General features: G+C 47.1%; 1 protein-coding gene across 1 annotated transcript; it reads left to right on the forward strand.

Annotated features, from left to right (window-relative positions):
- Positions 1-845: 845 nt before the first annotated feature.
- ZNF114 (zinc finger protein 114) lies at positions 846-8,770 on the forward strand (the record flags this gene model as incomplete). The annotated part of the gene is given in 5 exon segments (XM_080828563.1): positions 846-858; positions 2,551-2,583; positions 2,586-2,611; positions 5,640-5,766; positions 7,767-8,770. Coding segments are annotated over 5 exon segments (1,203 nt in total).
- Positions 8,771-12,146: the final 3,376 nt, after the last annotated feature.

Raw genomic sequence — 12,146 nt, forward strand, 5'->3', positions numbered from 1 at the left:
TAAAATTGTGCTAAGTTCGGACACCTCGGTAGCTCACTAGGTTAAGCGTCTGCCTCCAGTTCCAGTCATGATTCCAGGGTCCTGGGATCGAGTCCTGCATCTGGTTCCTTGCTCCTTGGGGAGCCTGCTTTTCCCTCTACCTGTCGCTCCCCCTGCTTGTGCTCGTGCTCGATCGCGCTCTCTCTCTCTCTTTCAGGCATATTAAGAGAATAAAATATTTTTAAAAAATAAAAAGTAGGGGCGCCTGGGTGGCTCAGTGGGTTAAAGCCTCTGCTTTCGGCTCAGGTCATGATCCCAGGGTCCTGGGATCGAGTCCCTCATCGGGCTCTCTGCTCAGCAGGGAGCCTGCTTCCTCCTCTCTCTCTGCCTGCCTCTCTGCCTACTTGTGATCTCTGTCTGTCAAATAAATAAATAAAATCTTTTAAAAATAAAAAATAAATAAAATAAAATAATATATATATTAAATAATAAATAAAATAAAAAGTAAAATAAAATTGTGCTAAGTGACTGATGTCAGCCTTCTGTGACCCTCTCGAGTGACCTCAAGGAAGAATGAAAACCAGAAAAATAAACAACAGTTAAACAGAGGCATGCAAGCAACACTTTTAAACAATCAGATAAAAAACATAATGTATTAAGATGACCTGAGGGTCTTTCTCGTGTCTCAGTAAAAATCGGTAAACCTTAATTTTAACAACTGTAACAAGTTATACCTTGTGATGCTCAAGTACTTAGAGAAATGCTTTCAAGCAGATACCCCTCTCCCTTCTGTAGATATAATCCCCAGCAGCTAACGAGCTTTGGAGGACCTCTTCAGAGCAACGGGAAAGACTCCTCCCCAGGCTATGGTGAACAAAGGTCGGTTTTCTTGCAATTGGCAGGATTTCGTGTTTAATAGATGCAGACGTTTCGTTTGGAAAGAGAAAAACGTTCTGCAGTCAAACAGTGGGGAAGATTGCCCAACGGTGCGAATGGGCTTAATGCCACTGAACTAGACCCTTAAAAATAGTGCAAGGGTTCATGTGTTCTGTATATTTGATCACAACAAAAACTGATTGTAGTGTAGATGAGGGAGAGAGAGGAAGAGAGAGTGCAGAGGATTCTTAGGACAGTGAAAATACTCGGTGTGAATTTACAGTGATGGATAGATGTCATTATACATTTGTCCAAATCCATAGAGTGTACACTGCGGAGAGTGGACCCCAAGGCAAACTATGGGCTTTGGCTGATTACTGTATGTAAGTTCATCTCTGGTTTAAAAAAAAAAAAAAAAAAGGCATCCTGGGGAGTAATGTTGATAAGGAAGGAGACCATGTTTGGGGCCGGGGAGATACGGGAAATCTCTGTACCGCCTACGTTTTATTGTAAACCTAATACTGCTTTACAAATAATGAAGTGTTTTTTTTTTTTAAACGAGTTTATGGGGTACCCAGCTGGCTCAGTCAGCGGAGCTCGTGGGACTGTTGGTCTCTCTTGACCTGGGGGGGGGGAGAGGGAGGTTTGTGAATTCGAACCCCACCTTGGGCGTAGAGATTATTTTTTGGAAAAACGAGTGTAGGTATATATTAGTATTAGACAATGAAAGCTTTAGAGTAGAATGGCATGACTAGAAATGAGACATTTAAGACAAATTTAATGGGTTTAATGGGCTTTTGGTGGCTCCCTGCTTTTCTTTCCTAGAGTCGGAGGAACGGGCTGGGCTGGCCTCGGTGTTTGGGGGAGGGGCGGAGGGCGAGGACGGGAGGGTGAAGGGGAGGTGACAGGGTGGCGGGGGTGGGGGGGGGGAGGGCATGTAAATCAGGTCTTGTCGGGGCCGATCCAGAATAAATTCTCCAATTGAGGTTAAACGCTTTGTTCCACCGAAGGGTTTTGCAGGGCACCTGAAGATCACGTGACTCCGCATCCAGGCGTTTTGACAGCAGCGAGGGGAGCTGGGTCGGGACCCTCGCCGGCTGCATTTTAGGCAGCTGTTTTCTTTCGCTGGAATTTGGGATCGGAGGTCGCTGGTTCAATCCCAGTAACGGTCAGAATAGTATTTTCGGAGGAGGACTGTCCCGGCAAACCTTGCAGGTTTCCGTCAGCCCGCGCTCGCCGGGTGGGGGCGGTTGCAAAAGGAAAAGAGGGAGGGGGGGGCCTAAGAGGGAAACCGGGGACCCTTCCACCACACTGTCCTTTCCCAGCTCTGAGAAGTCCTCCTTTCGCTGGGAAGCGGTTCTCATTTCCGGGCGCCCCCAAAGACCAGAAGTGGCTGGGGACCAAGTTCTGCGGGACCCCGGGGTTGGGGTGGGGGGGAGTCCCAGCGCCCGGCAGGGGTGCCGGTCCCGGGATCCCCTTCCTGTGGTTCCTCCTCCCCCCGCCCCTACCCAATCCCTCAAACCATCCATTTTGAGGAGGGGGTCCGGAAGCAGGTACAAAGGGCCTGGGCAGGACGAGTCTCTGTCGTCGATCCTTCCGGGGGGGGGGGGGTTGTTTTATTTTATTTGTTTCTTTAGTTATTTTTACAGTCCCATTTCTCCGGTCCGCAGCCCTGCAACCCTCTGCCTCGTACAGGGAACGAGCCCTTGGGCTGCGCTGCCCGCAGGCGGGTCCCGAGGCCGGTGCTGCTGAGATGGTGAGTGTGCGCGGCTGTCGCGGAGTCTACACTGCTGGGGGAACCGGGTCGGGTTCCGGGGAGTAGGGAGCCGTTGTCCGGGGAAGCCTGATTCTCTCCGTCCCGGAGGAGAGAGGAGGCCGAGAGTGGCCCATGCGTCGAGCCCTAAATGCGCCTTTCACCTTGCCCCGGGGGGCACTCCCTGGCCGGAACAGGGGGACACCCGCCTGCGGCGGAGGTGGGGCTGCAGCGGGGCGGTGGGGGTGGGGGTTGCTGTTTGGGTCCATGTAGGTCTTGGAGTCCGTTGTGATTAGGGCGAGCTGAAAAATTCTGGGCACAATCAGATCGAGGGGATGGCCATTGGGGTTCTCTTCTGGGGAAAGGGTTGCCGGATTTGAGCAGGGTCCGGGAGCACGTTCTTCCTTTTGGGGGAACTGAGGTCTCGGTAGAGGGCATCTATAAAAGGCCAAGGTGAAAGGAGTTCCAGGGGAGTGGCCAGGATCAAACGCCCTGGTCTCAGCAAGTTGCCTGTGTGTCCTTCACCGACTCCAGGAAGGTCTGTTTCCTGGGAAGCTCCGGGCAGCGGTGGGAACGCGTTCCATCGGCCGATGTGGATGTCTTCCTTCTACCTGCTTACCTGAGCCCACCCAGAACGATGAATTCTCTTTTGGTTTTGTTTTTTGCTTTTCCCACTGTTCCAAACCCCAAGGTGTCTGAGATCACCAGGGACTCACCCGGAGCCCCAGTTATATGGGTTTGTTGCAAGACAGAGAGACAGAGATCCACCCCAGAGAGGAACCTTGCAAATGAAGGGTTGGAGGCATTCATTCCTTACGGGATCCGGATCGAGAGGTGCAGGGCGGGGAGGGGGGTGGAAAGAAGGGAGGAGGGTGGAATTCAGGGTAAATGTAACTGCATGCTGGCTTAGATAGGCTCAGGCTGAACTGCGTGCAAAGGAATGATTTGGACCGGACTGTCCCTTGGAAACTACAAGGTCACATAGAGGTGGAATGTTGTGTCCCAAACCCCTTATCTGAAGGTCTGCCCAGAGTTGCAGTTGGAGGCCGCCTCCCGGTCCAAGTGACTCAGGACTCCCCCCAGGCAAGAGTGGGATGTTCTTTTCTTACTGATAGGATGTCAAACAGCAGCATTTTTGAGGGCTGTGATTTTTAGGGAACAAAGTTTATCAGTGAGTTAGCAAACAAGTAAGGGGGGGAGGGGGAAGAGTCCTTTTGACTTTGCTGCTGGTTTCCTCCCGGTCTGATCTCTTCCCCTGATGAGTGGCACGGCGGGTTTGCAGCCTTGCCTTCGCGGTGACGGTGACGCGGCTGCCTGTAACCTCCAGCTTGCCCCGATACTTAATAACTTTGTCCTACTGAGGGTCGCGTTTCTGTTTGTTTTGTGAAAACCCGAGTTCGCGTGAACCCCAGAGTAGTGAATGCAAGGGGATCTTGGGGACCCCACATAAATGTTTGACATTTTGAAGCCGAAGCAGGATGGATGTCTGTTTCTTAAGAAATGGATTCGGTATATATTTTTTAAAGATTTTCTTTCTTTATTTGTGGGAGAGATTGAGAGAGAGACAGAGAGAGCGCAAGCAGGGGGAGCGACAGAGGCAGAGGGAGAAGCAGGCTCCCCCCACCCAGCAGGGAGTCCCGATGTGGGGCTCGATCCAGGACCCCAGGATCATGACCTGAGCCGAAGTCAGACGCTTAACCGACTGAGCCACACTTGCTCCCCAGAATCAGTGTATTTAAGAAGATGTGGGTACTCTGACATCTGGCACATTGTTTGCACCCCTAGGGAATTTTGAAATATGAAAACCATTAATTAAATCTCTCCAGTAGAAGGAATTTTTATTTTAATTGGAAAAGATGACTTCAAGGTTAAAAAAAAAGCCAACCTCATCAATTGCATTGTAAATTATTTAATTGTAGGTTGTGTTTCGCTTGATAATGTATTTCTGGAATATGTAATAGATCGGTGTGTTTAAAAAATTGCAGGTTGGTTGGGGTAGACCTTGAAGGCTTCCTCCATCTGCCCTGGTTCGCTCCGTTCGAGACTCCTGGCTGCCCAGAAGCAGCCACTTTTGTAGATCCTTGCCTGTCTTTTCAAGGTTCCTTATTTTTCCTTTAATTCATGAAAATGAGAAAATAAGCTCATCGTGCACTCTTCTGCAGCTAGTGTTATAGATTTAAAAAGGCTCAGGTGACCGAATGTAGTGTGGGGGTCTTTGGAAACCGACGAGGGTATTTGATTCTATAAAAACATTACTGCTTGTGTTTCTCGGCTTGGTAATGTTGTGGCCACATTTTATTTTATTACTTTTTTAAGATTTTTATTTATTTGTTTATTTGACAGAGGGAGAGAGAGAGATCCCAAGTAGGCAGAGAGACAGGCAGAGGGAGAAGCAGGCTCCCCACCGAGCAGAGAGCCCGATGTAGGCTGGATCCCAGGACTCTTGCATGACCCAAGCCGAAGTCAGAGGCTCAACCCACTGAGCCACCCAGGTGCCCTTGCGGCCACATTTTAAAAGATTCCTCATGCTTTAGAGATAGGAAATGCACGTATTTAAGGATGCGATGCTATGATAGCTGGAGTTTTGTTGACAATAACGCAATAGGAGAAGGGCAGTGAAGGGGGATGGGCAGGGGTGGCGATGTGTGGGAACAAGTGGATGGTGGGTGAGGGCTCGTTTGCATTTCATTTTCCCTGTATTATGCGTGTTCACACCTTCCATGATTTAACAGCGAATGGTTAGACAGATCTTTTGTACTGCTAAGCTTTTGTCCCCCCTCTATTGAAAGATTTTAAGCAATCTCTACACCCAGTGTGGGGCTCCAACCCACAACCCCAGATCAAGAGTCACACATTCCACTGACTGAACCACCCAGGTGCCCCTTCACGGTACCTCTTTCACATCTTCAAACCGCCTTCTTTCCAAATCTTGTCCCATTCACAGCTCCTGGGGGTTAGGACATTGGCCTATCTTGGGAGGGGGACGCATTTCAACTCATAACAGTGCCCCCAAATGGGTGTGTTGTTCTAGGACCCTGTGACCTTCACAGACGTGGCCGTGAATTTCACCAGGGAGGAGTGGGCCCTCCTGGACTCCGGGCAGAGAATTCTCTATAGAGACGTGATGCTGGAAAACTGCAGGAACCTGGCCTCTCTGGGTGAGCATCCCACCCTCCCAGACATGTTCTCGGCCAGGACAAAGGCGAGTCAGACCCCCTCCTGGGTTCCCAGAGCTGTGCTGGGAAATGGGATGGGACTTGCTGAATAACCAAGACGGGGCCACCGCCCCCCCAAGGAGTGGACGTAGAGTTCACCCCATGAAACAGGAAATCTGTCCTTTGCATTGCATGTTTATTCTCTTCCTGATTAACAGCCCTCGGGAGGTCCTTAAGTGGGTGAACATGAAGCACAGAGCGTTTCAGTGCATTCATGAGGAAAACAGAGGGATCGCTTTGTTGCTCCCTACTCACACTTACTTAGCTCCAGAACCCCTGCAGACCACAATGTGCACCCCTGTTTCATGGAAAGTCCTGGCCCTGCTCTCTTGAGCCATGCAGTGTCCTGTTTCCCGTGACCGGGCATCTCAACTAGGCAAACCGAGTCTAGTCTCCCAATTGGAGCAAGAAGCTGGTCTGGGAATGGTGCGGGGGAATTTTACCTTGTGCACCTGCCTGCTGGGCTGACATGAATCCTTACGAGGAAGGATTTTACAATGTGGAAATGTTCATGAAGAATCCGTTTCATCCGTGTGCAAAACAGCTGTGGCTCCTCAGAAAGTTAAATGTAGAATTACTGTGTGAGCCAGTAATTCCACTCCTTAGTATCTCCCCAAGGGGTTGAAAGCAGATGTTCCAACAGATACAGGTGTGTTCATAGCAGCACACCCCACAGCGGCCACAGTGTGCGAATCAACCAACTGTCCATCAACAGATGAATGGACAAACGAAATACAGTAAACAGGTTGCAGTATGGACGAACTTCAAACGCAGCATCATGTTAAGTGAAAAGAGGCAGACATGAAAAACTATGTATTACCTGATTTCATTTATATCACATATTTAGCATAGGCAAATCTATAGAAACAGAAAGCCAATTCCTGGTTACCAAGGGCTGGAGGGAAGAACAGGGAGTGGCTGCTTCATGGTCTAGTAGTTCTCCTTCCTTTTGGGGTGATGGAGATGTCCTGGAACTGAGTAGAGGTGCTCTTTGCACCCCATGGCCAATGTCCTTGATGCCACTGAAGGGTACACTTTAAGATGGTTACTTTTATGTTAAGTGAATTTCATTGCAATTTTTTTTTAATTTTTAAGATTTTGTTTAGTTATTTGAGAGAGAGACAGTGCACAAGCTGGGGAGAGGCAGAGAGAGAGGGAGAAGCAGGCTCCCCGCTGAGCAGGGAGCCCAATGTGGGGCTCGATCTCAGGACCCGGGATCATGACCTGAGGTGAAGGCAGATGCTTAACCGACTGAGCCACCCAGGGGCCCCGCCGCTTCATCTTTAAAATTACACATGGGCTCTGTCTTAGTCTGTTAGGGCTGCTATGACAGAACACCACGGCTTGGGTGACTTACACACAGACATTTCTCTCACATTCTGGAGGCTGGAAAGTTCCAGGTCAAGGAGCCAGCAGGTTCATTCCCAGTGAGGTCTCTCTCCCTGGTCTGCAGATGGCCACCTTCTCATTGTGTCCTCACATGGTGGAGAGACAGTGAGCTCCGTTCCCCGGCTCTTGTAAGGATGCTAGTCCCATCAGAGGGGCCCCGCTGTCCTAGCTCATCTCAGCCCCATTACCTCCCAGAGGCCCCACCTGCAAATACCATCCCATGGGGGATAGTTAGGGCTTCAACATAGGGTTTTGTAGGAGACACAAATTCAGTCCATGACAGACTCTTTGTCCCATTTTGCCCATGTGGCATTCCTGATTACGCTCTTAATCCCCATAGAACCCACCATCACCACGGTCGAGCTCCTGATGCGGCCCAAATCCCTGATGTCTTTCTGCTTCACTTGCTTGGTCTTCCTTCCCTTTCACATCCCCCTCACTCTTGCTGAGTGAATGTTTAAAAAGAAACCCACACGGCCGCTTGCCTGTTTTGGCATCTCCAACCCGCCTTAACTGTCAACAAAGAACTTAACTTTTGTGTCCCTTTATTTCAGATTTGCTAACGCAACATCAAACCAAAAACTCAACCCCTCAGCCGGACATTTTTGCTAAAAAGACACCTGTTGAAGCAAACAGAGGGTGCACCGTGAGCCACGCTTCCCGGCCAGCCCCGTTGGGAGAAGACTGGAAATGCCACAAAACAGACGAACCACTCACGCAAAGGGAGCAAAAGTCGAAGCGAGTTGCCACTGTACACGAGAAAGATGAGTCTCCTGTTAGAATCCATGACTCTCATGATATGAGGCACGACTCTCTGCCTAGCTCATGGAGAGATTCTACAGGAAACCGTATCCAGAAACATGGCTCAGATATTCTGAAACAAAATCCTGCCCTAACCAGTCACCAAAAGATCTACAGAAACAACAAAAATGACAGAGTCTTGCAGCAGAGTGTTGAGACGACCCCATCTCTAGGACATCAGATGGAGCCAGAGTCCAAAATGTGGACTGACCGTCAGAACAATGTGCTTCAGGCACATAATACTATCTGCAGGGGGGTGGACATCCATGAATGGGATCCATTTGGAAAAACCTTTGAGGAAGACATTTCCCTTAGGTTATGCAAGACTCCCATGAAAGAGAAGACTTACGAGTCCAGTCCATGTGAAAACACCTTCCAATACAGCTCGACCCGTGATGTGCAGAGGCAACCCTATAGGGCAGAGGCAGATCATGAGAAGAATCAAGGTGAGAAAACCTCTGTCCACATTGCAAATTCTGACTCACACAGGAAGACTAAGACCAGAGAGGGGAGATACATATGTCAAGATTGTAGGAAAAGTTACATGCATCTGTCATTCCTTATGAAACACATGGAAATTCACACCGGAGAGAAACCTTATGAATGCAAGACCTGTGGGAAAGCCTTTAGATATACCTTACACCTTAACAAACACTTAAAAAAGCACATTAGGAAGAAGCCCTATAAATGTGAGGAATGTGGGAAAGGCTTCACCAATTCTCACAGATTTAAAAGCCATCTGAAAACTCACCGTTGAGGGATGCCTGGTCAGCTCAGTGGGGAGAGCGTGCGACTCTTGATCTAGGGGTTGTGAGTCTGAGCCCCACGTCGGGCATAGAGATTGCTTAAATAGATAAATGAGCTTTAAAAATAAATAGATAAAAATAAAAATTCACAGTTGAGGCGTCCTGTGAATGAAAGGAATGTGAGAAAAGCTTCACTAATTTTCTCAAAATACCAAGCACATAAGGACATGTTAAGGGAACTCAAGTCTTCCCTGAAGGATGAAAATGTGAGAATTCACACATTTACATATTCACATCTTGTGAAGGTAAGGTCTAGAAAGATTTTACACCTTCCAGCTTTATGACTTTTTCATTTTTTATTAACTAGTAATATTTTTTTAAGTAGACTCCGTGCCCAGCATGGAGCCCAACATGGGGCTTGAACTCACGACCCTGAGATCAAGACCTGAGCTGAGATCGAGAGTCCCATGCTTAACGGACTGAGCCACCCAGGCGCTCCCTTCCTTCATCTTCAGTAGACATTGGAGAGAAATGCCATGAATCTAAGGAATGTGGAAAAGCCTTCAACATTGTCTCAATGTAATCCCAACATAATCCCTGTAAGAACTCACACTGCAGAGTAAGGAATGTGGGAAAGACACCTTTGAACTCTTACTCCTTGAATTACAGCCAGAGAGGTACTGTGATTGTAATAGACAGAAGAAAGCCTTCTGTAAGATGAGTACATAGTTGGAGAGACACACAGTAAATGTTAAGATTGCTGCTGTTACATCATCTCATCCTGCAACTGGGACCAAAATTTGTGATTCTCCAGTTTTTCTTCTCTAATAAAATCCTACAAGATGATGAAAATCCCCCTATGTGCCCTTGCAACTCTGCTATGTGAATTTCAGTACGTAGCAGATTTGTTAGAATTTACATCCAGATGGTCTCTCCAACATGAACATCTGTTTAAACCTCATTTAATTCAGATTGGGGTGTAGTGTGCTCCATGACAAGGCTTTTTTTGGTCAATTGGCTTTTACTGGTCATGATTTGACTGCTTTATGGTCAGAGGATGTGGTCTTTATGATGTTGATGTGAGACACTGTTCTGATGATCGTTTCAATCTCCTGGGGCTAATTCTGTCAATTATCTGACCGTATTAATTTTTCTCATCCTCCTTACTAAGGGTACATAGACTTGTTTTTCCAGAGTTAGCACTGTTGAAGGTTTTTATTTATTTTTATTTTTATTTTTTAAAGATTTTATTTATTTGACAGACAGTGATCACAAGTAGGCAGAGAGGCAGGCAGAGAGAGGAGGAAGCAGGCTCCCTGCTGAGCAGAGAGCCCAATGCGAGGCTCAATCCCAGGACCCTGGGATCATGACCTGAGCCTAAAGCAGAGGCTTTAGCCCACTGAGCCACCCAGGTGCCCCTGTTGAAGGTTTTTAAATGCATTTCCTACTTTTTCTCATAACTGATGGTAAGTAGAGCTTACATCTTTGATAGAATTCACTGGCTTGGATGCCTAGAAAGCTGTTGGAAAGAGGAGAGCGTTTGTCATTCTTTTTCTCTTAACTAAGCTCCCTTTGCTCTCTTTCCCAGTTACTCTCTGGAAGTTGGATGAAGTTCACTGAATTAGCACAAGCAACTTTAGGATCATAGGGATGAAGGTTATAGCCTCAATAACACCGCCCTCAAAACACAAGAGCCCACACTCTCCTGTAGCATGTTTTTGGGTGTCTGCGGCTGCAACGGACTTCATTTCTAAACTTATTATGTGAGGTGATCCCCTAGTTTGAGTAAGAAGCATTTTATAACTCAAGAGTTAAATGATAAAACTAGTGTAGGGCCAATGTTTTTTAAACTGCTTCTTGTGTGTTTCAAAACACTGAATTTCCCTGGTGTTGGGTGGGATCAGGGTCCAATACATGTCTGAATGGTCAAGCTCCTTGAGTGTTTTACATTCTCTTACAAATAAAATTTTTGACTCTTCATCCGTCTTTTACTGAGCAAGCTTGTCATATAATATCCCACTAGAGAAGTAGATTATCAAAGTCTTAACAGCTTTATCAATTCTTGCTTAATGTATTTGTAGACAATGTTATTAGATGCATAGGAGTTTAGTCATTTTCTTTATTATGTGAGATTTCTGTTTAATCTATGTTTGTTTATCATCACCACTCCACGAATAAATGCTTCTCATCTCCCTTTCATAACTGAGGAAACTGAAGCACAGAAGGTAAGGGAACTTTCTGATGTAAACAGCTTCTTTTGAGTTTCAAAGCAGGTGTTTTCATTGTCAAGTTCAGGGTTTAGTGCCTGTATTAGTTTCCCGTTGTTGCTGTTACAAGTTGTCACAAATATAGTGGCTTTAAACAATCTGAATTTATCATCTCACATGTCTGGCAGTCAGAAGTCCAAAATGGGCCCCCCTGGGCTAAAATCAACGTGTCTATGGTGCTATCTTCTTTCCTGGAAGCTCTAGGGAAAATTCATCTTCTCGCCTTCTCCAGCTTTTAGAGGCCACCTGCGTTCCTTGACTCATGGCCCTTTCCCCTCCTTCAAAACCAGCAACAGTGGTTGAATTCTCACATCACATTCCTCTGACTCTTACGCTTCTGTAAGAGTCCTTCCTCTTCCATTTATAAGGACCTTTTGACTACATCAGATCCATTCAAATAGCCCAAGATCATCTCCCATCTCAGGCTCAGCTGATTAGCAACTTTAATTCCATCTGTGACCTTAATTCCCCTTTGCTGCTAGGATAACATACTCACAGGCTCTGGACATTAGAACATACATATCTTGGGGCGCCTGAGTGGCTCGGTGGGTTAAAGCCTCTGCCTTTGGCTCAGGTCATGGTCTCAGGGTCCTGGAATCGAGCCCCGCGTCGGGCTCTCTGCTTGGCAGGGAGCCTGCTTCCCTTCCTCTCTCTCTCTCTCTCTCTGCCTGCTTGTGATCTCTATCTGATAAATAAAATCTTAAAAAAAAAAAAAAGAACATACATATCTTTGGGGGCCATCCTTCTGTCTACTACAGTACATATATGAAATATCAAGCTTATTAACGGGCCAAAAGAAAACCTTCAGAACTAAGTTATTCTGGCTTTTGAGACCGCGCTGTTGTTAATCGGATGTATGTTCTTGAGCATCTCCTTTAGGCTGAGGACCGAGGAAGACTCTGGGTCTACACTGGGTCGGCAGACTTTTTCCATTAAGAGCCAAGAACTAAGTATTTTAGGTTTCACAGGCCACATTGTCCCTGTCTCCCCTGCCCAGGTCATTATAGCACAAGGCAGCCACCGGCAACATGTAAACAAATGGATGTGAAATTTATTTATAGACACTGAAATTTGAATTTCACATAATTTCACATATCACGAAATCTTCTGCTTTTGGTTT

Source organism: Martes martes (assembly GCF_963455335.1).
Source record: "Martes martes genome assembly, chromosome: 17".
Lineage (NCBI taxonomy): Eukaryota > Metazoa > Chordata > Mammalia > Carnivora > Mustelidae > Martes > Martes martes.